The sequence below is a fragment of the Trichoderma harzianum genome, assembly GCF_003025095.1.
Source record: "Trichoderma harzianum CBS 226.95 unplaced genomic scaffold M431scaffold_18, whole genome shotgun sequence".
Taxonomy (NCBI): domain Eukaryota; kingdom Fungi; phylum Ascomycota; class Sordariomycetes; order Hypocreales; family Hypocreaceae; genus Trichoderma; species Trichoderma harzianum.
Genome location: NW_020209266.1, coordinates 114,265 through 139,279, shown reverse-complemented (window position 1 = coordinate 139,279; position 25,015 = coordinate 114,265). Strand labels below are relative to the sequence as shown.

The window sequence follows — 25,015 nt, the reverse complement described above, 5'->3', positions numbered from 1 at the left end:
CTGTGTTCTGCTATGCTGATGATCTATGCAGGAGGGAAAAGCTAGCTGCAAACAGCAGCAAACAGAAGGTGGGCTTAAACAAGGAGATGGTCACACAGATCTACGTAACAACCCAACACCTCTCCCCAGGCCCAACTAATCATCCAAACAAGGCCATCACAGGTTCTTTCAAGTCTCTCCAAATTTACAATTCATACCTACCATCGGGCTCGGATGACGGGGTAGAGCGATGCTTCCATGTCGTGATTGGAGACGGAGAATCAACATGGCAGCCTCCAGGTGGGCAGGAGAGCGGACGGCTGGTGACTTCTGGGAGACAAGACGTAATGGTCTTGATGGTGGTGGAGGTTCTCACGGGGATGTTCTTGGTGTGGAACCCGACACCAATCTCTTTGCCCTTCTGAACCTTGTACAATGGCATTCGCCTTAGGCCCACATAATAGCTGTCGTGTTGTTTCTGTTCTTGTAGATACTGAATATGCTTCGTCTGTTCGTCCTTGCCTCCAGCCATCACCGTCAAATATAGCAAAAGTTAATATTTAACCTTTACATATCACGCCAATGCTCGTTTGTGAATCGACAGGCATTTCTCATCCTACGAGCCTGTATACCAGCTACGCTATCAGTGGATACTAAACAGCCGCAGTCTTGATACCTTCAATATTCTTTGCACCCGGTGAATCAGTCCCTTGAAAGACACTTGAGGAAGCTGACATGTTGCCCATTCTGCGGCACATCAATGGTTCATGGGGCGATGCTAATAATGCTAATCGCCATAAGCAAACTTGTGTGATGCCAGTCAAAATAGTTGGGGATGTTGACTGCATACAAGTCGGTATTTATGTGGAATTTCACCCAAGCAAACTGGCAGTGACACGTGACAGAGAGCCAGGTGCTCATTTCTTCCAGGGGTTTTTTTCTTCTTCTTTTTCATCACTTATTTACATGCATCTGTCACAGCCACACACTTGCAAAGCGTGCACTTCCCGCTCTACGGTAGGCAGTCTAGAGCATTGCTCCCGATGACGAAGCCATGAGACGGGCAAGGGCAAGACAACGAGAACATTTCAAGATGGTTCAAGCGTACATGCTATCTCGGCACTCAAGCGACCAAGATTTTTGCTTTGGCCTGCGCCCAGCTCCTGCCAGTTGAATAATGTCCTCGAGTCGCGACCATTGCCGTGCCAACTCCCATTTAAATATTGTTCTGACGTCTCTCAGCTAGCTGTATGTCACATACCCAACCTTTTCGCGCCGCATACTATTCCGAAACGACGACTTTCATATTCCTACGTGCATTATCGGCTGCGTCTTTACAGTATTTCGTTACCTCTACCTGCCTCGCACATCATGAATCGGCTACCACGTCTGGAATCTCTTCCGGACGAGTTATTGACGTAAATATGCCGGGAAATAATCGGCCATCTAGACGACCACGTCGGTGATCTGGATCAAATCAAGGCAGAGTTACAATATGATACTCCGTCGTTAGCTTCTCTCTGCCGCACATCAAAACGGCTCAGGGACATTGCGACGCCTGTGCTTTATTCTCGCTTCACGACACTCAGAGGGGCTGAGACAGCTATACCTTTCCTGGTGACCATTTCCCAACGACAACACCTGGGCCGACATGTAAGAAAACTTGATCTCTGTCAGGGGACCTCTATGGATAAAATTATCGACCAAAGAATATTCCAAACCACTCGGGTGGACGGGAAAATGACTGAGGCGCAGAGACAAATACTCAACGAGGCGGCAACTCGCTTGGACATTGATGAAGCTTCCATTCATCTAGAACAGTTCGCCACTATTGTGCAATTGATCCTTGCTTACACGCCCTTGGTGACAAGCGTCCACATTGCCACATTACTGGCGGGTACTGTGCATGACAGATGGGGTTACACAATACTCAAACAGTTGGCTGCCCAGGTTCCAAGAAGGGTGTCGTTGGACTATCTCAGAAACCTCTATTTGGAACATGTAAATGACATGAACCTTGGAAGCAGTTACAGTCTTCAATACTTTGCGGGGATATTTAAGCTCGCCCCGTCCATAGATACTCTTCATATGGATCCCTGTTCAGGAATTGATCTGCCTCGACAGATTACGACGCGACCTCAAGTCTCTTTGGCAAACGTGACAACTCTGTCTCTTACTCAGGGAAACACCCCGAGCAATGCAGTGAAGTGGATGGTTCGAGATTGTGCTCAATTAAAACATTTCCAATACTACAGTTCAGGGTACCCGGTCGTGAACCGCGTGACCCCCAAAGAAATTATCCAAGTCATACGGCTTCATAAAGACAGTCTCCTCAGCCTTTCTCTCTTGTTGAAAGCAAAAACAACGAGGGAATTTAATATGAGTATACGCATGCCCCCTTGTGCGGATGGTGAGCAGATTGTATCCCTCAAAGCTTTTACAAAGCTTGAAATACTTGAGTTAAATGCGCCTGCGCCTTCGATTCGATTTCCAAAAGCGAATACACCCGGGTATCACACGCATGTCCTCAACGAAATGTTACCTCAGTCGATCAAACACTTCCGTTTTACTACTCCACAGAAGGAATGTATAGCCAATCTCAAAACCGTGGCTTATTACCGAGCTAATTGTTTCCCTCATCTTCGAGGCGTCTATTTGACGAATAGTTCTAGAGTTTTTCCAGAACAAGAGACGGCTTTCGACACAAACGAGATTGAAGCCGTAAGAGAGAAGCTGTTAAACGCTAGAGTGCGCTTCGAGCACGTGGAACTAGCCAGTTCCTAAGAATGACGAGGAAGCAGATTTGTGTGCGCAGCGATCATTCAGGATTGGCGGTCACCAGCGTGATTTGGTTATTTCAGCGTTGGACAAACAATGTTTTATTCATTAGCTACAGAAGACAAAAGAAGGATATATGAACCCTCTTCCCTTGTTGTAAATCTTGGCTCTGTACATGTGATGCTCGTTTCAAAATGCGATGTCCACTATCCTAGCTCTCGGCTACGAGTGTCTAAGCTAGGAGTAGGAGAACTGTTGAGTATAGCCGTCTGATGTAGCGCAGAAGATATCCATGCACCCATCCTTGCGAGATGTGGAAGTAATGGAGCTACCGGGCACGCAGCGAATACCGCTACCAGCCAAGGAACTGCTAGTCCACTTTCCTGTGCTCTCATACCAGTATGCGTGGTTAACAGAGCCATCTGGAGCGGTCCAGAACACCTCCATGTGCTGGCTGTTCATGGAGACGGCCGTTAATGAGCCCGGGGCAGCAGTGAGGTCTGACAGCTTCTCAAATGTCCAAATCGTTGGCTGTTCACTCTTCCAGTAGCCCTGGTATACCTTGTTGTCATTTCCAATGTAGAAGATGTTCTTGCGGACGTTGCTTCGCGCGAGCACAGCCATGCCAGAGCTGGTATGTGCTGTACCAGCCGCTCGCAGATTGCCGTACTCCCAGCTGTTGAGAGGATCCCAGGGGGCATAGTTGATGGCACCATCCGTGGTGATCCACTAAACCTCCGCACTCTGGTCGTTTCTGGTAAGAGCTCCGAAACCCTTGTTCGTGGGCTTCCCATAGGCGCCATCGACAAAGTCCTGATCAATCACCCACTTACTACCTGAATTAGTAGTGTAAGAGTGCATGAGATTGCCGTTGGTTCCAACGTAGAAGATCTCCATGTGCGACGATTCGCGAGAGATTCCCTCAATATGAGTGCCTGGGGCAGCTTGAATGGCTTTGTCTACACCAGAGTTGCCCCAGCCACCACCTGATGTCCAGAAACGGCTGTGGATAACGTTGTCTCCCTCTGAGTAATAAAACACCTCCATGTTTGAAGAAGTGCGGGCAATGGCAGTTAGGCCGTTGTAGGCATGCAGGCCAGTCAAGTCCGCAAATCCGACAAGAGACTCCGCAACGGGTTTCGAGAGTCCCTCGTTTTGGTACCTGTGCCATGGCTGCTGATTCGCCGAGAAGAACAGCTCCCAGTTTGTTGGAAGGTAATGAAGAACGTGGAGATCCGCGCCCGGGGTCCTGGATAACGGCTTGCAGTCAGTAATTATCTCCTCCAATGCTCCACTCCCACGCATCTGATACTGCAACGTTCGTTATATGAGATCAATGATGGTTGCTAAGAGTTTTGATTGGAGCAGATACGTACAGCTTGGCAGTCTGGCCGGTTGGGCCGGTCCAAGTCATAAAATTCCAAGAGGAGCGAGCGTGAAGCTCATCACCGCGGGGCTCTATCTCCGGAAGAGCCAGACCGTTTGCAGCGAGGGAGAAGTATCCTCCAAGGAGGAATGAGGCCGAAAGATGGACCATTTTTTGCGGAATTGCAATTGCTTAATGAGGTGAATAGATGCCCACAAGAACATGCGCACTGCTGATTATATACATCATCTGAACAATAGAACGCTCTCGCACGATTCATGAGCTTTGTTCATTGCGAAGAAACATTGAAGGGGGTTCCCAGCAATGCCCCCCGAGATAGCCTGCGAAACCCCGAGATAGCCTGTGATACTCGAATTTAGCAAATGGACCGATATTGAATCAGCCTTGTGGATATATTTGTCGTCGACTGTTATCTATTAACTGTTAAAAATATACCAAAGCTGAATTATACGAGCGCAAATAGTGACTAGGGATAGTCTAGAGTGTCACAGAAACCTCATAACTAGCGAAGAAATCGGAGACTAATATAAGGGGTGCAAGGTTGATAGCTTACTTGCATCTACCTAGGACTAATATACTAGATTCATGCCCAAGTCCTCCCATGGGGCTCAACAACAGATCCGGCGTGACTCTTGTTCGTATAAACAGCCCGTAGGGCTGAGTAAGCGCGCTGAGCTTCTATTTTCAAGTTGGAGTAGGCAAGTTTTCCCAGCGAAGACTCGTACCGTCTAGTAGATTCCACGGATGATTCCCCAAGTCCCACGGAATCTTCCTTGTTTGAAACCTCCAGCCGATTAGGAAGTGCGGCAAGTCTTTCTTTGTTTACTTGTTCACAAATCCGGCGATCCCAGCTAATCCGCCACCCTCAGCTCGTCCCAACTAGGCAATCTGATCACCGCCGCAGACATCTCGGCATTAGTAGTGGGACTAACAGACAGTTGTGGACCGTTAGTGGATCAGCCGCTCGCACACAAGTCGGCGTGAATTGTGGATTTTGACTCTAAACAACGGCGTTGATAGGCTGTCGCAGCAACTCAAATCTACGATGCTAGTCCTGTTTGCCTCTTTCCCGGGGCGGTCTCGCCATCAACTCGGGGATGCTCGTGGGGTTGTTCTGTTATTACCGGGGGCTTGAAAATCGACCGCCGGCTCTCGCACTCCTTCGGCATTATCCGCGGAGTGGATAAGGCTCTTTGGGGTCTGAAACAATGAAGAAGAATTCAACGGAGAGAGGTTGCTGGAACGTTGTAGCTAAGACCATGTTATCATTTCCCCAGATACGCGCGGCTATATTTGGGGATAGAAGTGGATGGGCGCTGTTCGTATTCTGCTAAAAGTGTTAGTTGCAAGGTTGCCCGCTCGCTTATGCGTCAAAAGTTCGACCGGTGTTGAGGGCGAATGCGAATGCGGTAAACCACACGCGCTTATACCTTGACCTTGACGATACCAACACATCCGCTAATGGAAATAATCCGAGCGGCGGGAGTTGCAGTTTTCAAGATTTTCGATCCTTCCCGCTCCCTATCGCCGCGAAAGACGCCGCCACTCGGCGATTACTGTCCAGCATCTCCTGCTCTTATCGCACCGATTGCTCCATGTCCCCTTCGCTTTCGGAAGGGATTCAACGTCGCGAGCCCTTTAGAAACGGCGGTTGCCATAAGCTGAATGGAAACCAACTCGCTAAGATCGCTTGTTTAGGCAACTTCTCCTACGATTTCAGCCTCACCGGAGATGAGCCAAGGATTTCTCTTCTGCATACATCGGCAAATGACATCCGTTCAGCCAAATCAAGAATTAATTTGTATATTGATGACTGATCAATGTAACACTTTGCTATTTTCTTCTTTCTTTTCGTATTCAGCGGCCGTTGCGCTCGTAAAACTGTATCGTTTTCTGACACCGAAAATTTAATGGTTGACCGTAACTCAGTCTTCTAACTATAGCAAGCACAACTCTTCTGTCAAGTCAGTTGCAACTAGATACAAGCAAGTTTAGAACAATACAATACACATGACCAGGGTCCGTTCGTATAACTCTATCAGCTGTCCGAATGTCGTTCGATCGTCAAGGCACACACATAATCTTCCGCTTACGCCTACACGAATGCTGGGGGCCGGGCCACAACCCGCCTTATCTGGGACGTGCAACAGATCTGTTCCACGTTGCCACCCCCTGATGGTCAGACTAGGCGTTTAAGCTTTGCAGTTCCCAATCATGTTAAGCATCGGCTGTCGTCTATTCAGTGGGCATCAAGCGCGCCTGATAGGATCATGAGCCATGCGGCACTCCACAAAGAGGCTGGGAGGTTGCAAGTTTGCCCGCTTGCTAGGATAAAACGGAAATAGAATTGATGACTAGTCGACGGGTGCTTGAGTTAAAACTCAGCCAAGACGTTGGGAGAGGCAACTGTATAGTGTCCTAGATGTCGATACTGCAAACTGGAATTGCTTCTTAACGTCGGAGATGGCAAAAAGCGGAAGTTTCCGTTGACAACTCCGTCTAGCAAAAAAAAAAAAAAAAAAAAAAAAAAGACAGAAAGTAGAAGGCTTCAGTAGACATAAATACAGTTGCAATTCAGTCTTCAAAACTTGCAACAGGGCAGCTTCAATTACAGCATAATTACAAAGCGTCTTCGGTGAATCCGCCCATCGAGATCGCCTCAATCTTATTGATCATTTAACAATTTTTCGGTCTATTCACGTGACCCAACTACCTTACACTATTTCTCTTTACGAGAAGGATGAGGCTCGGTATTACGCCTCCAATTCGGAATCCCTAGCTGTCTAATTCCCACCAGTGGAAATGTGGCTGCCGCGACCCTGTTAGCTGTCATCGATCCGGTTAAAATTAGTGGAGTCTCGGCATCATTGCGACTTAGCGACAAAAGCCCCGTATTGCGAAGCTGGTGCGCCTTGTAGGTCAGCTTTCGGGGGAGCCTAGCTTTGTTGATTGGCGATGCCTTCGCTTGGGGTATATCAAGACAGCATGGACTTATAAACAACCCAATTTAATACGGGGGGCTGACTCTTATTAGACGAGCTGGCTAAAAGATGTAATGTGACTCAGGCATCAAAAAGAAGGGGAAAGAAATAAAAGAGGTAAATAAGATCACCAGTTCCTCGCGAAGAAAAAAAAAGTGGAATTTCAAAAGAGTAATAACAACTCGGCGTCTCCTAAACAATCTCTCTACTCCGATTCCTAATTCATGCATTACAGGCGAAACAGGTTGCCGCGCTTCTATTCCGTCACAATGCCTGGAGGCGATTCAGCAGCAACAGAAAACATACCGGCTGGGGACTTTGACCTGCTGCTCTTCCGGCGGCGGCGCTTCCGTACAGCAAAAGCTTGTTATCCATGCCGTCGACGAAAGGTCAAGTGTGACCTAAACCAGCCATGCGGGACGTGCATCAGTCGGGAGCATCCCGATTTGTGTGACTACACGACCAATACCTTTGCTGGAGCGGAGTCGTCTACCTCCGAACAGAGCCCGAGTGTTCGAGAGCAGCCTGAAGAGGCTCATGTAAACCCTCCAGCTGCAGAAATAGCTCAGGGGTTGTTTGTCGACTTGGCATTGCCGTTTAGCACCAAGGTGCATCTCGGGTCAGAGTCCCTCCCTGGAATCTTCTCGATGTCTGGGAGAACAGGAACACAACCATCAACGACCCCCGTGAAACTTTCGACAGATCCAAGGTTGATCTTCGAGCTCTTGTGTCTCCAGGACTCTAGCACCACGTTTCCTTTTACCAACTTGTGGATGCCAGGTGATGGCATAGAAAAAGTGTACAGTGCACTGCCCGAGGACGATGTAATTTTGAAGTAAGTACTCCATATTCTGCTTCTCTCCCTTTCCCCTTTATTGCAAGAAATTCAAGCTAACAGCTACGAGCCATTTTCGATTATATCAAGAATCTCTCTTCCATCTCGAGCCTTCGATCGTAAACCTACGAAATTTCGAAACTGTACTCCTAGAATTCCTGCGTAAGCGAAGAGCTGTTCCGCCAAATTCGTACCTGGAGCCTCTGTCAGAAAGCACAAGCTCGTGGTTTGGTCTCTTATTTGGCATATTATCATGCGGTGCCCAGCTTGCTGTAGTCGAGGGGGTCGAGGGGGAGCTGGATACCACGAAAGCGTGGGTTTTTGGTAAGTGGCGGACAAAATATCGATTACGTGGAAGTATTTGATTCTTATACTAGGATACAGCATGCTGCTCTTTCCAGTGCTTACGATTTTGCAACTTTACTTCATACCCTAATATCGAGGTTGTCCAAGCCCTAATAATGCTGGTCAATTATTTGAGAAACCAGGGAGATGCAGGGGCTTCGTGGTCGATGTTGGGTGAGTAATCCCATGTACACTCCTTTTTTGATAGGGATTTGCGAGTCATTTTCTTACATTCAACTCCGCAATAGGCTTAGCCATACGTCTTGCCCAAACTCTTGGGCTTCACTGCACACCAGATCCCAACTCCATCAGCAATCCGAGGAAAAGGGAAGAGGCTATTATAAGATCATCCATATGGTAAGCCTATATCCAACCTAGTCTCTGTTGACTCATCTCTAATTTGTGGCAAAATCATAGGCGCTCCTTAATCTGGCAGGACACTCTCGCCTCCCTCTGCTACGATCGGCCGTCTGGAATCGTTGTTTTAGAATCTATTCCATCGAACACTGCCTCACCTCGATTCTATTCATTCTTCGATAGCTGCCATCATTTATTTGTGACGGCAAACAAGATTGGCCATGCCCTAAACCAAGCAAAATTTGCAGGAGAACGACTTTCCCACGAGACGGTACTCGATTTCAGAAAGCTTGTCAACATCATCGAGACACGATCGGTGCCCCATTTACAAGATCCATCCAAGTGTCAGTCCAAGAATGACTACATTCAGCACTACATATTCAGACTCTTCACCGACTCGGTCATGGTGTGCTTGTATAGGCCAGCCATGACAGGTGACGAATCTCAAGATGACGATATCACGGATTATTACCTGAATCGATGCCGTTCGACACTACAAACATACATGGAACTTATGAATTTGAATGCTCCATTCCAGAGGCTCTGGTTCTTTGTTCACATCACATTCAGCAGCGCCCTGATCCTGGGCCAAGCTGCCTATGCGCGCAATGTTCATTCCGATAAGACATTTTTGAAGCGTTTTTTTAACAGTCTCTCGCAAAATCGAGCGTTTGTTAGCGTTCCAGTGTATGAAAATGCCTGGAGATTACTACACGAGTTCTTGACGACAAACGATAACAATATGGAGGAATAGAAGGCGAAAGGGAACATACGAAAGATATGACAGTGCTTTAGCATGGCGCGGCCGGCCGCGTTTTTATACCCTTTGTAAGTAACGAATGATGTTATGTTTTGTTCAGATCTATTTATATAAGAATGAAAATCTTGAAACTTCACGTTACACATCAATTTGGTGATGTTGAGCTGCTGTAAGATTTCTCGTAGCGACAGATGCCGCCACGTCTATCCGGAATCCCAAGCAAACAAGAAGAGCGTGTCCTTCCCTGATCTTGGCCACTCTTCTGGCTAAAAAACAAGCATTAGAAGTTTATTATTACCACTATGAATGGCAACTGTCCTCCCATGTACCATGAAACAAAATTCGGCTGCAGTGTCAAGTCGGATGTCATCAGGCAAACAAAGAACCTTATGACCATTGCGAGTGACCCAGCGTCTTGTAGTGTCTAAGCCATAGGGCACAACTCTGACACCACAGGACTTCCAGTCTCCGAGAATGCTGATGTTAAGAATGAGGTTTGGTCGCATTGTAATGTTCGACAGGTTGTTTTTGAGCCTGGTAAGTTATCAAAGCTCCATACGTTGGTTGTATTATCGTAACTTGAGCCAGAGATCAACTGTTTGCCATCCGGTGAGAATGCCACCTTGATGGCATATCGATAATGTTGTTTTAGTGTTTGTACACACTTGTATTTACCTTCACTCTCGCTCCAAATCTTGAGACAATGAGCTGAGTTCGAGGCTATTGTTTTTCCATCCGGTGAAATAGCCGTACTTAAAGATTGGAAATCGCTAGGCATAGGGTGCTGCCAAGTTTGTATGCATTTTCCTGAGATCGTTTCCCAGACTTTTACAGTGCCGTAGTCAGAACCCGAGACGAGGATTTTACCATCTTTAGAGAAGTTGATAGATATTGGTGTTACAACACCGCAGTCGATTAAAGTAAGGTAAGACGACGTGGCGAGATCCCAAATCCTGATTGTGTGATCGGTTGCTTCTTGTGAGAGCTTTACGTATGATGCTGATGCTAAACGTTGGGAGTCTGGTGAGAACTTTACTGACGTGATCTGGCCGGTATGGCCTTCCAATGTCTGTATGCAAACATTCTCTGCTATATTCCAGATATTGACACTATTGTCTGATGATCCGGAAGCAAGGAGCTTGCCATCTGATGAAATTGCTATGCAGTCAATCGCTCCCTGGTGACCGATCAAGGTCTGGACACGACCGGTCGTAGCTGTATCCAAGATTGTGATGGAATTTTCATGGGAACCTGATGCGAATTTACTTCCATCTGTCGAAAAAGCCATCGGCAAGTGATACTCCTCATGCCCCTCCCACATATCGGAATCATCCGCTTCTGGGTCTATGTCCCATATTCAGATAGTCCAATCCAATTCTGATGAGGAGATCAGTTGACTCCCGTCGGGCGAGACCTCAACTGAGCCAATTTGGTAAATATGACGTCTTAAAGTCCTTAAAACTTTATTTGCATCAATATCCCAGATGTTTATGCAATTACAGTGTACTCCATCATTCGCAGTAGCCACTGCCAGTTGCCTATTTGGAAGAAAGGTAATGCAAGGTTCTCCATTCATAGGCCTGTCCCATTTTATAACCTTGATATATTGAAAGGAGCTTAAGTCCAAGATTTTGATATTGTCGTTTAGATCGCGGAACACCAGGAGAGATAAATCCGGCGAGAACCGCAAATTCAAGCAGTGATTGGGAGTGTTGTGAGTCGTTTTCCATGCTTCATCTAGAGTTTTTTCCTGTATGCATTTACCCGTGTCATCCCATATTTTGATTGATCCCCCAATTGAACATGAGACCAACAATTTGCCGCTGGGGGAAAACGATACTAAGACGACTCTTTCAGTATTCTCGAGAGTTCGCATACGCCTACCCGAAGCTAGGTCCCAGATAATGATGGTGTCTTCGTCTGACCCAGAGGCGAGGTGCTTCCCATCTGGTGAAAAAGATAGATTACAGCCCAAGTGCATATAACCTTGTAGCCTTTGTATGGGTTCACTGGATGCGATATCCCAGATAATAATCCCAGCCCATTTTTCGTCAACCGCGGCCAGATGCTGTCCATTTGGTGAGAAAAGCAGATATGGATCATTGCGATAAAAAGTTGCAAGCTCTTGATCGGGGTTCTTGAGAGTCTTTAGGCGAGACCCAGTGGCTATATCCCAAATTGTAGTACCTGAAAGGGACATTGATGCCAAGAGCTTGCCATCTGGCGATTTAGCTAAAAGTCCCGGTGTTAAGCCTGTATCTATAGTTTGGACACATGAATCCCACCCAATCTGCATGCCATGCTTCATTTCAAAGAATGTTGCCGGGTCTTCCAACGATTGTTGTCGTATCTGGCTTGTGATTGGACATATAAGAAGGGCCGATGGATGAATTTGAAGGGGGAAACTCTCAATGGTCTGTTTGGCTGCCAATATGAATCGATAGGCATCTCGAATAAGGCCAGTCGAATCATATATCATTTCCTTCTTCTGTGATTTCTATAAGTTAGCTATCGAGTTCTTGACACTCCGCAAACTAAAGAAAGACTGGAGAATCTCTAGTTTTGGCAAGACTAACATAGACTTCCTGCAACTTTCTTATTACCATTATACCCTCCGGTATTCGTCTGAGTAAGCTGAGAGCCTCAAGCCAGAATAGATACTTCCGCTCAATAAACGCTTTGGTGTCATCAACAAGTGTTTGCCAGATATCTTCTGTTTCTGTTGTTTTTTTCTTGCTCGTAATTGATTCCACAAAATGATCAATCCAGAAAACACAAGAGTACCCAATGGCGGTCAGAGGATTCGGATCAAGGGCTTGAGCATCATCAATATGTATTCCTAGATCGCTCAGATTATACATATCCCGCTTTAAAAGCTCAGACATTAGATCTAAAGATCGTGATACTATATAATCATTGACCTTCGCAATCTCTAGGAAAAGCGTTTGCTCCGTGTTCGTGCCGACTAAGAAGTCTTTTGCTGACTGGTGCACAAAATAGACGACTTCATCTCGAATGGTGAGAAATGAACCACATTGCGCTATGAGGTCACAAATGGCTGGTATCTTTTCGTCTAGCTCTCCTGGGGTTTCAGCAAGTGCTATCAACTCTTGGAGTGTAAGAGGTTGGCGAGCAACAGTGATAACAGCAAGTATGCGTTTGCAGATCTCAGCTTCACTAGACTTGGCTAAACCATTGATCATCTGCTGATAAAACGAATCGAGTCCCGGAGGGTACGCCTTCAATTTACTCAGGGCGTTCCATGCCGAGACCCTCTGCAAATTTTGACAAACCAGGGCTACCCAGAGGAATGTGCCGTCAGCGTTCTCCTGGAGATATTTTCGAACTGCTTCTTCTCTGTCCTTCTTATATCCTTTGCTTTCGCTTAACTGTGAGACCTTTTGCTTGATGTATATCTGGACGGCACTGGCTACAGAGTTAACGTTCAGCTCTAGGCTAAGCTGCGCTTGCGGCCCTAAACTCTCAAGTTTATCTATGATTTGTGGCCAATTGCGACTCGAGACGACCCATTTGACATAGGGGAATTCATTAGACATCTTAACAATAAAATCGAGAAGTCGTGACATGTCTTCGTTCACGCACTCATCAAGTGCATCGACAAGAAGACAAGTCGGCTTCTGACTATTGTTTAACTCTGATAAAAGTGATTGTAGGATATCAGGCAAAGCATACCACGCACTCGGCGGCTCGAAAAGAGATTTTCCTTGACGGGCATAGTGCTCCCGTAAATGCTTTAAAAGGTGCCGCTGTTGATCAACTGGCGAGAAGATCAACCCCCGTAATACTGAAATTGAGTTATTGATCCGTTCATCTGTGGCCTGGCAGAAGAAAAGTGAGACAAGACTAGAGGGCGCCAATTTCTGCAGGTTATCGACGATGCCACATAAAAGCATCGTTTTGCCTTTTCCTGGATCTCCACGGATCCAGAGGAGTGGACGGCTGGGATCTTCAAACCACTGACAAAAATGGTCGTTCTCAAGTATCCAGTTCAAAGAGTATTGTAAGAAACCCCCCTTTGTATCCTCAATGCGTTTCTTTTCCGTATAAGGATCGTGCGACCACAATTCCCTCAAACAGGTTTGATCCTCTACGGAGATTTGACGACGGAGTTGCTCCTCTAGAGCCTTTGCAATGCTTTTGATCTCCGATTCTTGGGTTTTGGCATGGTTCGCAATGAGTTCGAGGCGTGATCGGGACTGTTGGCTGCCGTATACCTCAGCATCCTGGCGTAAGCTGTCTTCAGCTTTCTGTATATTTTGGACACTGACTGCCCAGTTATCAAGCTTTATTAAATCCCGCAAGAATCCGTAGCCACGGTTTCTGTGGTACGAGCAAACACTCTTCATTTGATACAGGAGCAGAGCTTTGTAGAGCTCGACCAGCCGTTTCTCAAGCTCACTCTTCATTCTGGACAAGGCCGCGCCGTCAAGAGTGCTTTCATTAATTAGCACACTGGAAACATTTCCATACTATCTGATGCGAGTAATGACGTATTCGATCCCATCGCGATTTGAGGCAGTCTCTTTGACGGCGCTTTCGAGCACCTAAGTATTTGTTAGAACACTTAGGATATGATTCGAACTCAAGACCACTTACTCCCAAAGCAACGCATACACCAGACCAGGCAATCGAGGCTTGTGGAACGGCTGATATGGCCGTACTAACCATGTCCTTTAAAGAAAGGACAATTCCCATCGCTGTCCCAAGGCCATCTTTCACTTTGGCCTCTCGTGCCGTTTTATCAAGGCCCAGGCGGATAAGCTCATTCATTTGCTGCCGTCGCGCATCTGGACTCTCTGCAATAATGGCGTTTGGAGGTGACGTATCTGAATCTGTGGTGGAGCCGTGACCCTGTAGATATTGAGAAAGAATTCTCTCATACCCCTCGGCAAGTTTGGCGTCTTCATGCTTAATGGCATCATAAGCTTCATCCCAAAGTCGCTCTGCTGCATTAGAAGGAAGAGTTTCCAAATTGGGCTCCTTTGCTTGAGGAAGCTTGGGGCCATTGTCGATGTCGACTGAATCAGTTTGCTGTAAAGCAGTGGGATGTACTGATGTGCAAGAGGGAGACGCGTCTCTATTCTGGACCGTAGGCGTAGAGGCTGTGGAAAGCTTGGAACCATTCACGGGATCCTTTTCGGTCTTGAACTTTCTGCGCAAGCGCCGAAATACGCTTGGGGGCCTTTCCGACATGGCAATTCACGAGATGATCGACCTTGATTCAACGAACTGGAATACAACAAACGGGACTGCGGTTGTTGGAGGGGAAAAGTTGCTCTGGAGCCAACCGCGAGCCGCATCGATGTAGGATTTGCACCGAGTCAGGGAAACTGACCCCGCGCAACGCGGATTGGAGGCTCAAGTTGGGTCTTCACTTTATGCAGGGGATTAGATGTTACACTGCAGCTGAAGAGCGGCAACCCGGCTACGGTACACGATACTCTTGCTACTTTAAAGAATGAATTGACTTAGTTCTGTCAAGTTGAAGGACATGCTCATATACAAAGACAAAAAGAATCTCCGATATCTGCATTTAGATTAAAAACTAATCCGTTTTGCAAAGATATCCGCTTAACAGATAGAGAGATATTATATTTTGAGTTGTAGAATAAATGCATCTGTAACTAGAGCATGATAATTAGTTCCCTGTCAACGCCTTTTGCTTGTAGTCCTCCGCCAGACGATTGAGAACTTCAACAGCTTCTTGCTCCCTTCCTAGTGGTATAAACAGATGATCGTGATAGAATCCGCTAACTGGATTCACCCCCATATTATTTTCTGCCAATTTTGTCGCGATCACCGCCATGAAGCCGACAGCCTCCAAACTTGACGTTACGTTGAGCGTAATCATCTTGCAGGGAAAGAAAAAGTCAATCTTATGCGCTGTCGCATATTCTCTGCTGACTATGACTGTGATTCCCTCTTTCTCTTTGAACAAGAGCTGTGTTTCTTCCAGACGCGGGAGATCCGATGCGTTGGCAAGTGTTGCAAAGACGAAAATGGTGTCGTCCAGGGTGGTGGTGAGAGTTGCCAAGAGTTTGGCAAGTGACTTCTCCCCTGGATCGCTTGCGAGTACAGACATGGTGATAATAGTCGATTGGTGGTTCAATTAAGAATGAACTTGTAAGGCGTATTTTCGTGATATGTCACTGTGACCTCTTTGTATTTGTTGTAAATAGACAATGCTCGAACATGGATTTGAAAGAATGAAGCCATTCAGTTTTATACGAAAATGAGCTAAGCGCTAGTCTCGTTCACAGGGCGCGCCTGCGTGTACATACGAGGTAGACTATCACCAGATTTGGCTAGAGGATATACCAAAATATACGTGATAAGTTTGGCTATCTTTCTCAAGAGTCAAGGACAACAGAGAATGACGCCTTGCACTGAATCGTATTTCGAACCGGTTCCTCGAATGATGTAAAGGGTTGGAATACAGGAGTTGCTAATAGTACATGTACTGTCTTTGTATACAGTCTTGACAGATGATATAGAGCACATGCGTCAGCTGTCATTGGGATATTGACAAAACAAGGATGAAGCTTGTGCGATGTGATGCAGGAGGAGGTATTCAGATCCTTGGGCGCTAGATAATATTGTACGTAAACTAAAAAGTTGGTAGTTAAAGATTTGAGTTGTCTGCGTTCTTGAAAACACCATGCCGTCCAGCCCCAGCGCTAAACTGGGCAGCTCCCTTGACACTCTCCTTCGTGATTACTGGAGCTCCATTTACAAACTCATTTCTCAGTGCATCTTCAAAAGACGTCGCGTTGTAAGCCGAATAGTAGCAGTTTGATCGATCCACGTTCATGCAGAGCTGAGGGAATCCTAGTAGCTGCTTCGCGATCTTTGTAGCCTCTTCAAGAGACTGGCCCTTGGGGACAACACGATTTGCGAGACCCATCTGAAGAGCCTCCTGTGCTCCAACAGGTCTACCGGTGAGAATCAGATCTAAGGCCCGACCGAGGCCAACAATGGCCTGAAGCCGGACCGTTCCGCCATCGACGAGTGGCACGCCGAAGCGCCGACAAAAGATGCCAAAAACGGCATCCTCTTCAACAACGCGGATGTCGCCAATAAGAGAAAGCTCCATGCCTCCAGCAACGGCGTACCCCGCAACAGCACAGATGACGGGCTTCTTGATCTGGAGCCTTGAGGGGCCGATAGGGCCGATCTGTCGGCCGCCCGTCACGGTGTGGGAGGCATCGACAATCGGGCCAAGGTACTCATTGTCTCCGGGGCCGTTCCACTTTGCTACTTCGTGTAGATCGAAGCCCGCGCAAAAGTAGCCATGGTCGCCGTGGAAGACGCAGACTTTCTGGCTGGCGTCGTCTTCGAAGGCTAGAAAGGCTTCGTGCAGCTTTCGCGCAGTAGGGCCGTCAACGGCATTTCTGCGGTGATGTCTGTTGATGGCGATGATGGTGATGCCGTCGTCAGACTTTGTGACTTTCACAGACGAAGTCTCGGCTTCGGTGGATGCCATCTTTATGGTACTGGGAGTATGTAAGAGTATGCTGTGAGGCTAACCGGTGAAACACATGCACTTGATGAAAATGGATGAATATTATTTTCTCTGCAATTGATGAGATGTATATAAAGCAATGCTCCCTCCGCTCACCCGACCCAAAGGCGTAATTTACACCTCATCTGTGAGGAGTCCGGAGTCGGTGCGGAGAAAGATCACCGGCACATGGGAATAAACTTCACTGCCATAATGCCGTGAACAGCCGGCACTGTGCTTATATCAATCGCATTCTTATTCGGACAATGGCGCCAGAGCTTCTCAAATGGTGAATACATTTCTTTAGTCATTCTCATTTGAGATACAATTTGCTTCAATGCCTCGGCAAAGTTGAGCATCTGTGCGAGAATTGGGCTAACTTGGACGCAACTACACGTGCCTTGCCGAAAGAGTGTACAAAACCCGATCTTGGAGGGGATAATCCATGAAAAGACGCTTCCGAAATATAAGCGTACCAAGCAAAAATACACTAAAGAACGAGGCCGTTAAATTAGATGCGAAACAAGCTTGACAAGTTAAAGTAATTGGTATTTAATAGCTTAATCTTGTTGCCTATATATGGTATCAAGCCATAGACTAAGATCTTGCCCAAGAAAACAGGAGGGTCACTGACTATCGTATACTTTGCCAACCGACTTAAATAATCTATCGCTTAAACTAGAATCTACCCAATACAATTGCAGTTAAGTCGCCGACTACCTAACCATAAAGACTCTGACAGAGAAGGATTGAAGGCTTGGGTATAGTTGCTTTATTTATAGCATACCAGAACAATGGACCATCACAAATTATTTGGAATGAAAGCACTACTCCGTATGAGATCAGTTCGAAATGCAATCTCACCAATCAGCACCTTTGCGGGGTTAAGGCGCAGCGAGATGATAACGTAGAGTAATCGAATGGCATTTGCAAAAGGTCATTGGTCATTTATTCGGCGATTTATAGATACAACTCATCAGATGTGCACCACGAAGTAATCTCCAAAATCACAACCACCCATAGAAGAAGCGATACGACTTTTTGCGTATCGGACGACAGTAACCCTCATCTAAACAAGCATCACCAATGTCTACTACATTTCATCTCTTCCCTCTGTTGCCAGCAGAAATTCGGTCGGCGATATACAATCTGGCCACACCGCCTAGGGTCGTTTTTGTCCATCAACAAGTCGAAAGCTTTGAAGACTTCAAAGCGAGGTTACCACACATCACAATCGCCGAGCGTAATGTGCGCCCGGATGTCGATTATGCTTCATTCTACGAGCTTCTTCGTCAGGCATCGGCCACTCTTCGTCATCACAGGCGTAAATTCTTCAAGCAAACCAAGCTCGAGGCCTATGGATTCACCAACAACAAGAAGGCGGGGTTCTCCTGGGAATTTGAGTCCATGATGCCTTTCGATACGCTCATGCATTATCCCAGATTGGCTTTTCCCATGTACCGAAAGACTATTATCTCCTGCCAAGCCGCTATTCCACCACTTCTACACACTTGCTCCGAGTCGCGTTCCTTGCTTATCAGCTACGGCTACGAGCTTGCGTTTCCTTCTACTGCCCAAGATCCACAGGTGTGGTTTAACTTTGGCCGAGATATACTGCTATTGGATGACGACTTTGACTGCGAGATTGCTGATCCGTACACGTATGGACCGCAAGAAACGGAAATTGAAAGAATTCCACATACTTTTCACCATTTTAGGCCTCGAGATGTCGATCGACTCCAACGATTAGCATTGACCAACCATACCCACTACAGCCGTATGTTTCTTGGCCACAAGCTCTGCCCAAAGCTAAAAGAACTTATACTTGTTGAGTGGGATGCCGAAGAATCCGAACAAGCTCTACGCCAATCAGTTGTTGATCCAGCCCTGCTTCGCCCTGTTCCAAACATCCAGCAAGCTTATCATAAAGGAGAGCAACTGTGCATACTACCGGTCGAGGAAGTTGATGCATTATGGACCACACTGGAGTTGGGTGTATTTGGAGCCGTGGAGGACTGGCATCCTGCTATTAGAGAAGACGCATGGGATCTCAAACAGCATAAGCGTGATAATGGCTTCCATATCCCGTTTATTAAAGAGAAATTACGCCAAATGAAAGAAGAATATGTGCAACGGAGAAAAAGCATCGAATATTATAACAAGGAATTTTACAAGCCTTACCAGAAGTTCCCGGCTAAAGAGGAGGAGTATCCGCCATGGAGTATACATCAGTTGAGTTTTGCGCATATTTGCACACCTCATACTGCGACGAGGATAATGGCAACTCGCTTGACTTTCATGGAGCAGTTTACTAAGCTCAGGGCGGAGGCACTGCATGCAAATGATGAGTTTGAGCTCCCATGGATCAAACAGCATCGCTTACCGCCTCCTTTTGTCTTGCAGAAATATAGTAATTGGCCCGCTGTCAATGAATCACGACACAGTACAGAGCTGGAATGGTGGATAAAGAACGGACTACCCATATTTGACAATTCTTTGCCAGTCTAGGCAAATATACACTCGCATTTCTTGCCTAAAGCGTATATTTAAGGCGTATGATCACCATGAAAAATGTATAATTATAGTTCTAGCCTATTTCCTATAATCTATAAATGAGCAATGCAAGTATACAAGTAATCCATTATGCCATGACCAAATTTCCTTGAATCATCTGAGCCTGACCTTCGCCCTCCACCGTGAGCGCCATCCACAAAAGCATCGATAAATCGTCCACTCTCTCAACCCATTCAGACAACTCTTTTGCAAGCTCATCTTTTCCAGTCCCTTTTATGTCGTCGCCACGCGATAAAGACCGTCGAAGTAAAAATAAGTTGCCCATTGTTAAACTTCCTCTTCCCTTCTCAATCTTGGAGCTTATCTCTTCATTGTACCGCTTTTTCCATTCTCTATCCGATATAGGCTGCCATAGATCTCGTGTGCAAGGCAAGGGAAAGTTAATAAACTCTGGGCATTTCCCTTTCGAAGGGCTTTCGGCATTGTTGTGAAGTAATAGGTCGACCAGGTACAACAACAATCCGGTTCTAAGGAAGTTGGCAACAATTCTTCATCTTAGGCGGTCTACGATTAAAGAACATACCTTCTCATGCTTTCCGCAAAAACCCAGCCACTTCGTGAGGATTGTATGTATTCTATGTCTATAGCCCACGAAGACATGCTGAATAGCCTTCGGGCCATTGCCTATGCGGTCCAAGTTAGTGGCGATGACGACCATTTAGAATGTCACATCGGATACAGTAACATACCTCCACAGCCAAGACCAACCACCCAGAATCTTCACTCCCGACTGACTCGGTGCACTGTGATCGCAGCAAGCCGTATATGATAGCTGCTTGTATAGCATGTAATAAACTCTGTTTATCATAACTTCTAAACTATAACAGCATAAGCAAGCTGGCCTTGCTGACTTTTCGTGAGAGCTGAGTTAAACAGAGAACTTACTTCGGCATACATCTGACGTAGGTGAGAGTATATCTGGTCCCATATGAAGGCGTTTGTTTCCGGAGTGCGCGAATAAAACATTTGAGTCATGGTTCTGCATATTGCCAGAATCTTAGGTAGGCAGGTATGAGGTGTATCTGGAGGACATTCATTGTCTTGGCTAAGAAAGCAGGGCGGATGTATGAACGGCGGCAAGGTTTTGCCCTCGGCCATTCGGTGCGTGTAGTCGATCATCTGGCTCAATAACATTTTCCCTGTCAAGTAACCCTGCTGAAACGACCTCTCCCGTGTTGAAAGGTAGGGTTTGCGTAAAACATTGGCAGCTTCGGTCAGCAGTTCTGGGCTGCTAAAGTCTATGGAAGCTAGAACAGGGGAAGATGCACTGCCGAGCCCAGTCACGAAAGGGTAAGGAAAGTTGAAGGGATTGTAAGTCGACAGAGGATCCACATAATAAGGATACATGGACCCATTGTCAGAAGATCCTAGGCTCTTGGACTCGGGAGTTGCTGCATGTGATAAACTCGCTGTGCCGGATATGTCAAACAGTGACGGTGTGTCGCTATGGCAGATGGTTAGATCCGGCGTTTCGGCACTTGTATCCACCAATTTGGCAATCTCAGCAAAGGTATTGTCCTCTGATACGGTGGCAAAGCTAGGAAATGAAATCTCCGCCGCTGTCGATAGTGTAGCTGGTAGAGCAGCATCAGAAGCCTTGATCATAGAAGTTAGGTAGTCCATGTGGGGGTCGCCATCGTCGGTAATGTTTTCAGCCGTTCCCAAATCAGTCGTAACTGGTAATATCGGTCTAAATTCCTTTTTCCACCGTTGAGGATTAGAACTCCGACTGCGAGAAGACGCATAGTGACATTCCAGGCCTCGCTTGGCGCATCGCGAGCACGGAGTAGCCAAAGAACAGCGTGTCTTGGCCACGCGGCAATGGTCGCAGGATTTCGCTCGACTGATGGGCATCCCGGAGTTACGGTGTATCTGGCAAATCAGGTAACTGTAAAGGAAGCAAAATAAGAAAGAAGGATAGGTTGAGTTATCGCCATTTTGAGCGACTGCTAGACATCCCTAAAACATCTCCGGAGTTGTGAGCCAATGACGTGTCGCCTCCGGAGATTACAGCCAATCATGTCTGGCGTTTGGAGCCATCTCTGAAGCTGACTGCTCCGGAGCAAAGAGTCGGGCGGCGGGGCCGGCACTAGCATTCGGCACGTTTGATACTACGGAGTAGGATTGCGTGTTAATGAGAGTGAAAGTCCGTAGTTGATAGTATCATATGCCGGGGGGGTCTCGAGCAAATTGTATATAAAGGCTTGTATGCGTTGATGTTTGAAGCTGAAATGCATCTCCAACTGTGGTCTATCGACTTGCTTCTCAGATTCTAAGACACATCTACTACTATCATTACACAATGGCTATTACAAGAAAAACCTGTCTCGTCACAGGCTGCTCCGCCGGTGGAGTTGGCCCGGCTTTCGCAGAGGCCTTCCGAAACAAAGGCTACCACGTCTTTGTCACAGCTCGCACACCCTCCAAAGTACCAGAAAGTCTACGCGAAGCAGCTAACGTCACTATGATTGCTCTCGACGTGACAAACCTGGAATCTATCGCATCAGCTGCGGAGGAAGTTCGAAAGCACACGGACAGGCTCGATGTTTTGATCAACAACGCTGGTCTTGGCTTAAACATGCCGGGTCTAGACACTTCAATCGAGGAAGCCAAGAAGTTATTCGACCTCAACTTCTTTGGCGTTCTTGCCATGATGCAAGCATTTGGCCCGATGTTGGTCGCAGCTCGGGGTTGTGTGGTCAACAATTCCTCTGTTGGAAGTGTTTTCCCCTTTGCATTCTCAAGTAGGTGCTCACAATATGTGCATCTCACTACAACCAGTCAGGCTAATTTATACAACTAGGCATCTATAACGCTACCAAGGCAGCTCTCAATCAAGCAAGCGAGACTTGGCGCCTTGAAATGGCCCCTCTTGGAGTTCGCGTCATCACACTCGTTACGGGTGGCATTGCAACAAAGTTTTTTGTCAATCTACAAACACTGACTTTTCCGGAAAACTCTTACTACAATTGCGTCAAGGACATTATTGAGGACAATCCAGAAGAGAATCCCTATGGAGTGAAGCCAGAGGTATTTGCCCAGGACGTCTTAAACCGGGTTGAAAAGGGAGCCACTGGCAAGCAATGGGTTGGAGGCGGCGCCAGTATTGGCCGATTCGCTTTATGGCTGCTACCTCAAGGTGTTATCGTGAGTATCTCGTTGCAATATCGACTACTCAGCCTCATTTGAGACTAACAAAAGCGATTTGGTAGGACATGATAATTCTGAGTCAAAAACCGTGGTCGAAAAAGTTGGCGCAAGAGCATCTCAAGACCGAGTAAACACGATCGCTGCGATCTACTTTCATTTTACTTGTAACAATATGCGATTCTTCATTTCTTTCTACAGTTACCATTCATATTTGTATCATTCGCCACAGACATAATTCACATTATAGAGTTCCTTTGTAACAAACAACTCGGAAGGTTGAAACCCTCAGAAGACCGAGCTCATAATATACTAGCATTTTCTAGCCTAATATGGTCTACACGAATATTGGTGATGCATTATTTTCTAGTATCATGTCGGACTCTTATTTCCCCAAGTCGTCTGGCCTTTAGCCAGGTTGGTGAGAAATCCATGCCCCTGTAGTACGTCGCAAGTACAGGAATGATAACCCCCGTGCAATAATATTCCCCGATGAAAGCAGCATTCAGCACTCGAACGCTATATGAGTGTATTAATAACGATAAAAAAAACTTTTGAGGTCATAAAATTATTCTCGCTTCGTAAAGACGAGGGGGCATTCATCCTAGAAATACGATTAGCTCAGACATTCACTAAATTTGTCACATAGAGACACTACAAGCATTCAACATACCATGGGAAACAGAGTGGCAAACACTCGAATCTCTTCTGATCGAGGTGTCGCGTGGTGCACCCAATCAAGCTCCAATGCAGCCTTGCCAATCATGGCCGCCATGGTAAGCGGCACATATCGTCGCGCAAGACAGTCATGCGCACCAGCACCGAAAACCAGCCAGTTCTTGGTCTTAGTCTCAGCATCGCCTGTGATCCACCGCTCGGGGTCAAAAGTGTCGGGATTCGGGTACGCTACCGGGTCGTGGAGAGCCGGGTAACAAGAGGGGATAATCATAGCATTCTTTGGCACGGTATAGTCGGGAGTAACCGGGAAAGCCTTCGTAGCAAGATAAGGCACAAATATGACCGGCGGACGATAGCGAAGAAGCTCCTTTATCACAGCGTTGGTATAAGTCAGCGACTCGAACATCTCAAGCTCGAATGGTTTGTTCTTATCGCCGCCTCGTGCTGCCAGATTCTCAGCTCGCAGGCGGTCCAAAACATCGGGTCTCTGAGCCAGAACCTGGAAAAGCCATGTGGTGGCACTGCTGGATGCGTCTTGAGAGGCAAAGAGGAACGTGAAGAGGGTCTGGGCGATTTCTTCATCGGTGAACTCGCGGATAAGATTTGTAGGCTTCTCGATTCCCTCTTTACCCGCAGCAATATCTTCGTTGTATTTCTTCGACTCGTACATGTGCTGAACCCACTGGTCGACGATACACGTGGCTTGAGCCCCAGAGGCCATGTTGGCCTTGCACGCAGCTGCACATCTTGTGAACTCGGCGAGTACGGCATCCGCTGTGCGCTTCCCTCTCCAGCACTTGGTGCCTGGGATATGGATGGAGAGTGGGATGTTGACAAGCTCGAGCGCATCGGTGACGAGGTAGAAGTCGTCTGCGATTCTCTTGACTGCCTCCTGGGAGATGTAGTCTCCAAAGAAAGTACGGCACGACAACGCGCAGTTGATCTCCCTGAACCAGCCCATGAACTTCGTGGGCTTTCTTCCATTGGCCTTGCTATGCTCGACAAATCTGTCGAAGTAATCGGAATAGACCTTTTCTTGGACAGGCAGATAGGTGCTGAGAGCCCTGTTTGTGAACAGCCCAGTCAAGCCTCTGCGGAACTCGGCATGGGCCTTTCCATTGAGGAACACCCATGCGGTTGGGCGCATAATGTTGATCGCCATCGGAACGAGGCATGGTCTAACGAATGTAGGAGACTTGAAGACTTTGTGTGCCAGGTCGCGATCCGAAGCTAAAACAACAAACCTATGCAGAACTTAGCCCACATCCTAAACATCACGCAAGGGCGGGAAACTTACTTGTGAAACACAGATACGCAGCTGAGGGGGCCACTGGCCCATTGAGCAAGATACGCTTCAAACTTGGGGTGGATGGCTTGCAGAAACGGTCCCATGATTGGGATCTTGAAGGCAGGTCCAGCTATGGATCCCTTTTGCCAAAGGTACAACACTGTACTTGTATCAGCGAGCCATTACCACATCAAACTTTTGACACAACATACACTGGTCATAGACGATGAGAGATAGAAAGGCTGTGATGGCAATCTGCCAGCCTGAGTAACTTGACAAAAAGCCGCCAGCCAATTTTGAGGCGCCATGTTGAGTCACATTGGCTGTAGTCTCAACAGAGAGCGGCAGACTGCCTTCGACGATGGTAGCCATGGTGTCGTTAGA

The 25,015-nt window shown here is 47.0% G+C and overlaps 13 protein-coding genes across 13 annotated transcripts; 4 read left to right on the top strand and 9 right to left on the bottom strand.

Moving 5' to 3' along the window:
• Positions 1 to 184: 184 nt before the first annotated feature.
• Positions 185 to 511, bottom strand: M431DRAFT_486719 (hypothetical protein; the record flags this gene model as incomplete). Its single annotated transcript, XM_024916415.1, has 1 exon — positions 185 to 511. One exon carries the CDS (start codon positions 509 to 511, stop codon positions 185 to 187), a length of 327 nt encoding a protein of 108 aa, XP_024769086.1.
• Positions 512 to 1,443: 932 nt separating this feature from the next.
• Positions 1,444 to 3,040, top strand: M431DRAFT_543031 (hypothetical protein; the record flags this gene model as incomplete). Its single annotated transcript, XM_024921141.1, has 1 exon — positions 1,444 to 3,040. A coding segment is annotated over one exon (1,320 nt), but the record flags the coding sequence as incomplete, so codon positions are not given.
• M431DRAFT_9994 (hypothetical protein) lies at positions 2,995 to 3,381 on the bottom strand (the record flags this gene model as incomplete). The annotated part of the gene is made up of 1 exon (XM_024925208.1): positions 2,995 to 3,381. The coding sequence occupies one exon, from the start codon at positions 3,379 to 3,381 to the stop codon at positions 2,995 to 2,997; it is 387 nt and encodes a 128-aa protein (XP_024769084.1).
• Positions 3,382 to 3,927: 546 nt separating this feature from the next.
• M431DRAFT_69610 (hypothetical protein) lies at positions 3,928 to 4,294 on the bottom strand (the record flags this gene model as incomplete). The annotated part of the gene is made up of 2 exons (XM_024921791.1): positions 3,928 to 4,006; positions 4,134 to 4,294. Coding segments are annotated over 2 exons (240 nt in total), but the record flags the coding sequence as incomplete, so codon positions are not given.
• A 3,100-nt stretch (positions 4,295 to 7,394) lies between these two features.
• On the top strand, positions 7,395 to 9,416 carry M431DRAFT_97456 (hypothetical protein; the record flags this gene model as incomplete). Its single annotated transcript, XM_024924939.1, has 6 exons — positions 7,395 to 7,699; positions 7,871 to 7,960; positions 8,031 to 8,284; positions 8,345 to 8,479; positions 8,554 to 8,662; positions 8,723 to 9,416. 6 exons carry the CDS (start codon positions 7,395 to 7,397, stop codon positions 9,414 to 9,416), a joined length of 1,587 nt encoding a protein of 528 aa, XP_024769082.1.
• A 937-nt stretch (positions 9,417 to 10,353) lies between these two features.
• On the bottom strand, positions 10,354 to 14,055 carry M431DRAFT_273607 (hypothetical protein). Its single transcript, XM_024913964.1, has 3 exons — positions 14,040 to 14,055; positions 11,999 to 13,987; positions 10,354 to 11,910 (listed from the first exon to the last, which is right to left on the bottom strand). The coding sequence occupies exons 2-3, from the start codon at positions 13,847 to 13,849 to the stop codon at positions 10,780 to 10,782; spliced, it is 2,982 nt and encodes a 993-aa protein (XP_024769081.1). The 5' UTR covers positions 13,850 to 13,987; positions 14,040 to 14,055; the 3' UTR covers positions 10,354 to 10,779.
• M431DRAFT_543016 (hypothetical protein) lies at positions 13,625 to 14,734 on the bottom strand. The gene is made up of 2 exons (XM_024921140.1): positions 14,033 to 14,734; positions 13,625 to 13,965 (listed from the first exon to the last, which is right to left on the bottom strand). Exons 1-2 carry the CDS (start codon positions 14,634 to 14,636, stop codon positions 13,913 to 13,915), a joined length of 657 nt encoding a protein of 218 aa, XP_024769080.1. The 5' UTR covers positions 14,637 to 14,734; the 3' UTR covers positions 13,625 to 13,912.
• Positions 14,735 to 15,081: 347 nt separating this feature from the next.
• Positions 15,082 to 15,525, bottom strand: M431DRAFT_97694 (hypothetical protein; the record flags this gene model as incomplete). The annotated part of the gene is made up of 1 exon (XM_024924955.1): positions 15,082 to 15,525. One exon carries the CDS (start codon positions 15,523 to 15,525, stop codon positions 15,082 to 15,084), a length of 444 nt encoding a protein of 147 aa, XP_024769079.1.
• Positions 15,526 to 15,826: 301 nt separating this feature from the next.
• On the bottom strand, positions 15,827 to 17,018 carry M431DRAFT_512858 (hypothetical protein). The gene has a single exon (XM_024919919.1). It carries the CDS (start codon positions 16,924 to 16,926, stop codon positions 16,066 to 16,068), a length of 861 nt encoding a protein of 286 aa, XP_024769078.1. The 5' UTR covers positions 16,927 to 17,018; the 3' UTR covers positions 15,827 to 16,065.
• Positions 17,019 to 17,954: 936 nt separating this feature from the next.
• M431DRAFT_273597 (hypothetical protein) lies at positions 17,955 to 19,593 on the top strand. The gene has a single exon (XM_024913963.1). It carries the CDS (start codon positions 18,031 to 18,033, stop codon positions 19,450 to 19,452), a length of 1,422 nt encoding a protein of 473 aa, XP_024769077.1. The 5' UTR covers positions 17,955 to 18,030; the 3' UTR covers positions 19,453 to 19,593.
• A 435-nt stretch (positions 19,594 to 20,028) lies between these two features.
• M431DRAFT_9987 (hypothetical protein) lies at positions 20,029 to 21,141 on the bottom strand (the record flags this gene model as incomplete). Its single annotated transcript, XM_024925202.1, has 3 exons — positions 20,029 to 20,142; positions 20,208 to 20,336; positions 20,404 to 21,141. 3 exons carry the CDS (start codon positions 21,139 to 21,141, stop codon positions 20,029 to 20,031), a joined length of 981 nt encoding a protein of 326 aa, XP_024769076.1.
• A 679-nt stretch (positions 21,142 to 21,820) lies between these two features.
• Positions 21,821 to 22,707, top strand: M431DRAFT_543009 (hypothetical protein; the record flags this gene model as incomplete). Its single annotated transcript, XM_024921139.1, has 2 exons — positions 21,821 to 22,262; positions 22,322 to 22,707. The coding sequence occupies 2 exons, from the start codon at positions 21,821 to 21,823 to the stop codon at positions 22,705 to 22,707; spliced, it is 828 nt and encodes a 275-aa protein (XP_024769075.1).
• Positions 22,708 to 23,233: 526 nt separating this feature from the next.
• On the bottom strand, positions 23,234 to 25,003 carry M431DRAFT_9985 (hypothetical protein; the record flags this gene model as incomplete). The annotated part of the gene is made up of 4 exons (XM_024925200.1): positions 23,234 to 23,269; positions 23,339 to 24,587; positions 24,641 to 24,791; positions 24,844 to 25,003. The coding sequence occupies 4 exons, from the start codon at positions 25,001 to 25,003 to the stop codon at positions 23,234 to 23,236; spliced, it is 1,596 nt and encodes a 531-aa protein (XP_024769074.1).
• Positions 25,004 to 25,015: the final 12 nt, after the last annotated feature.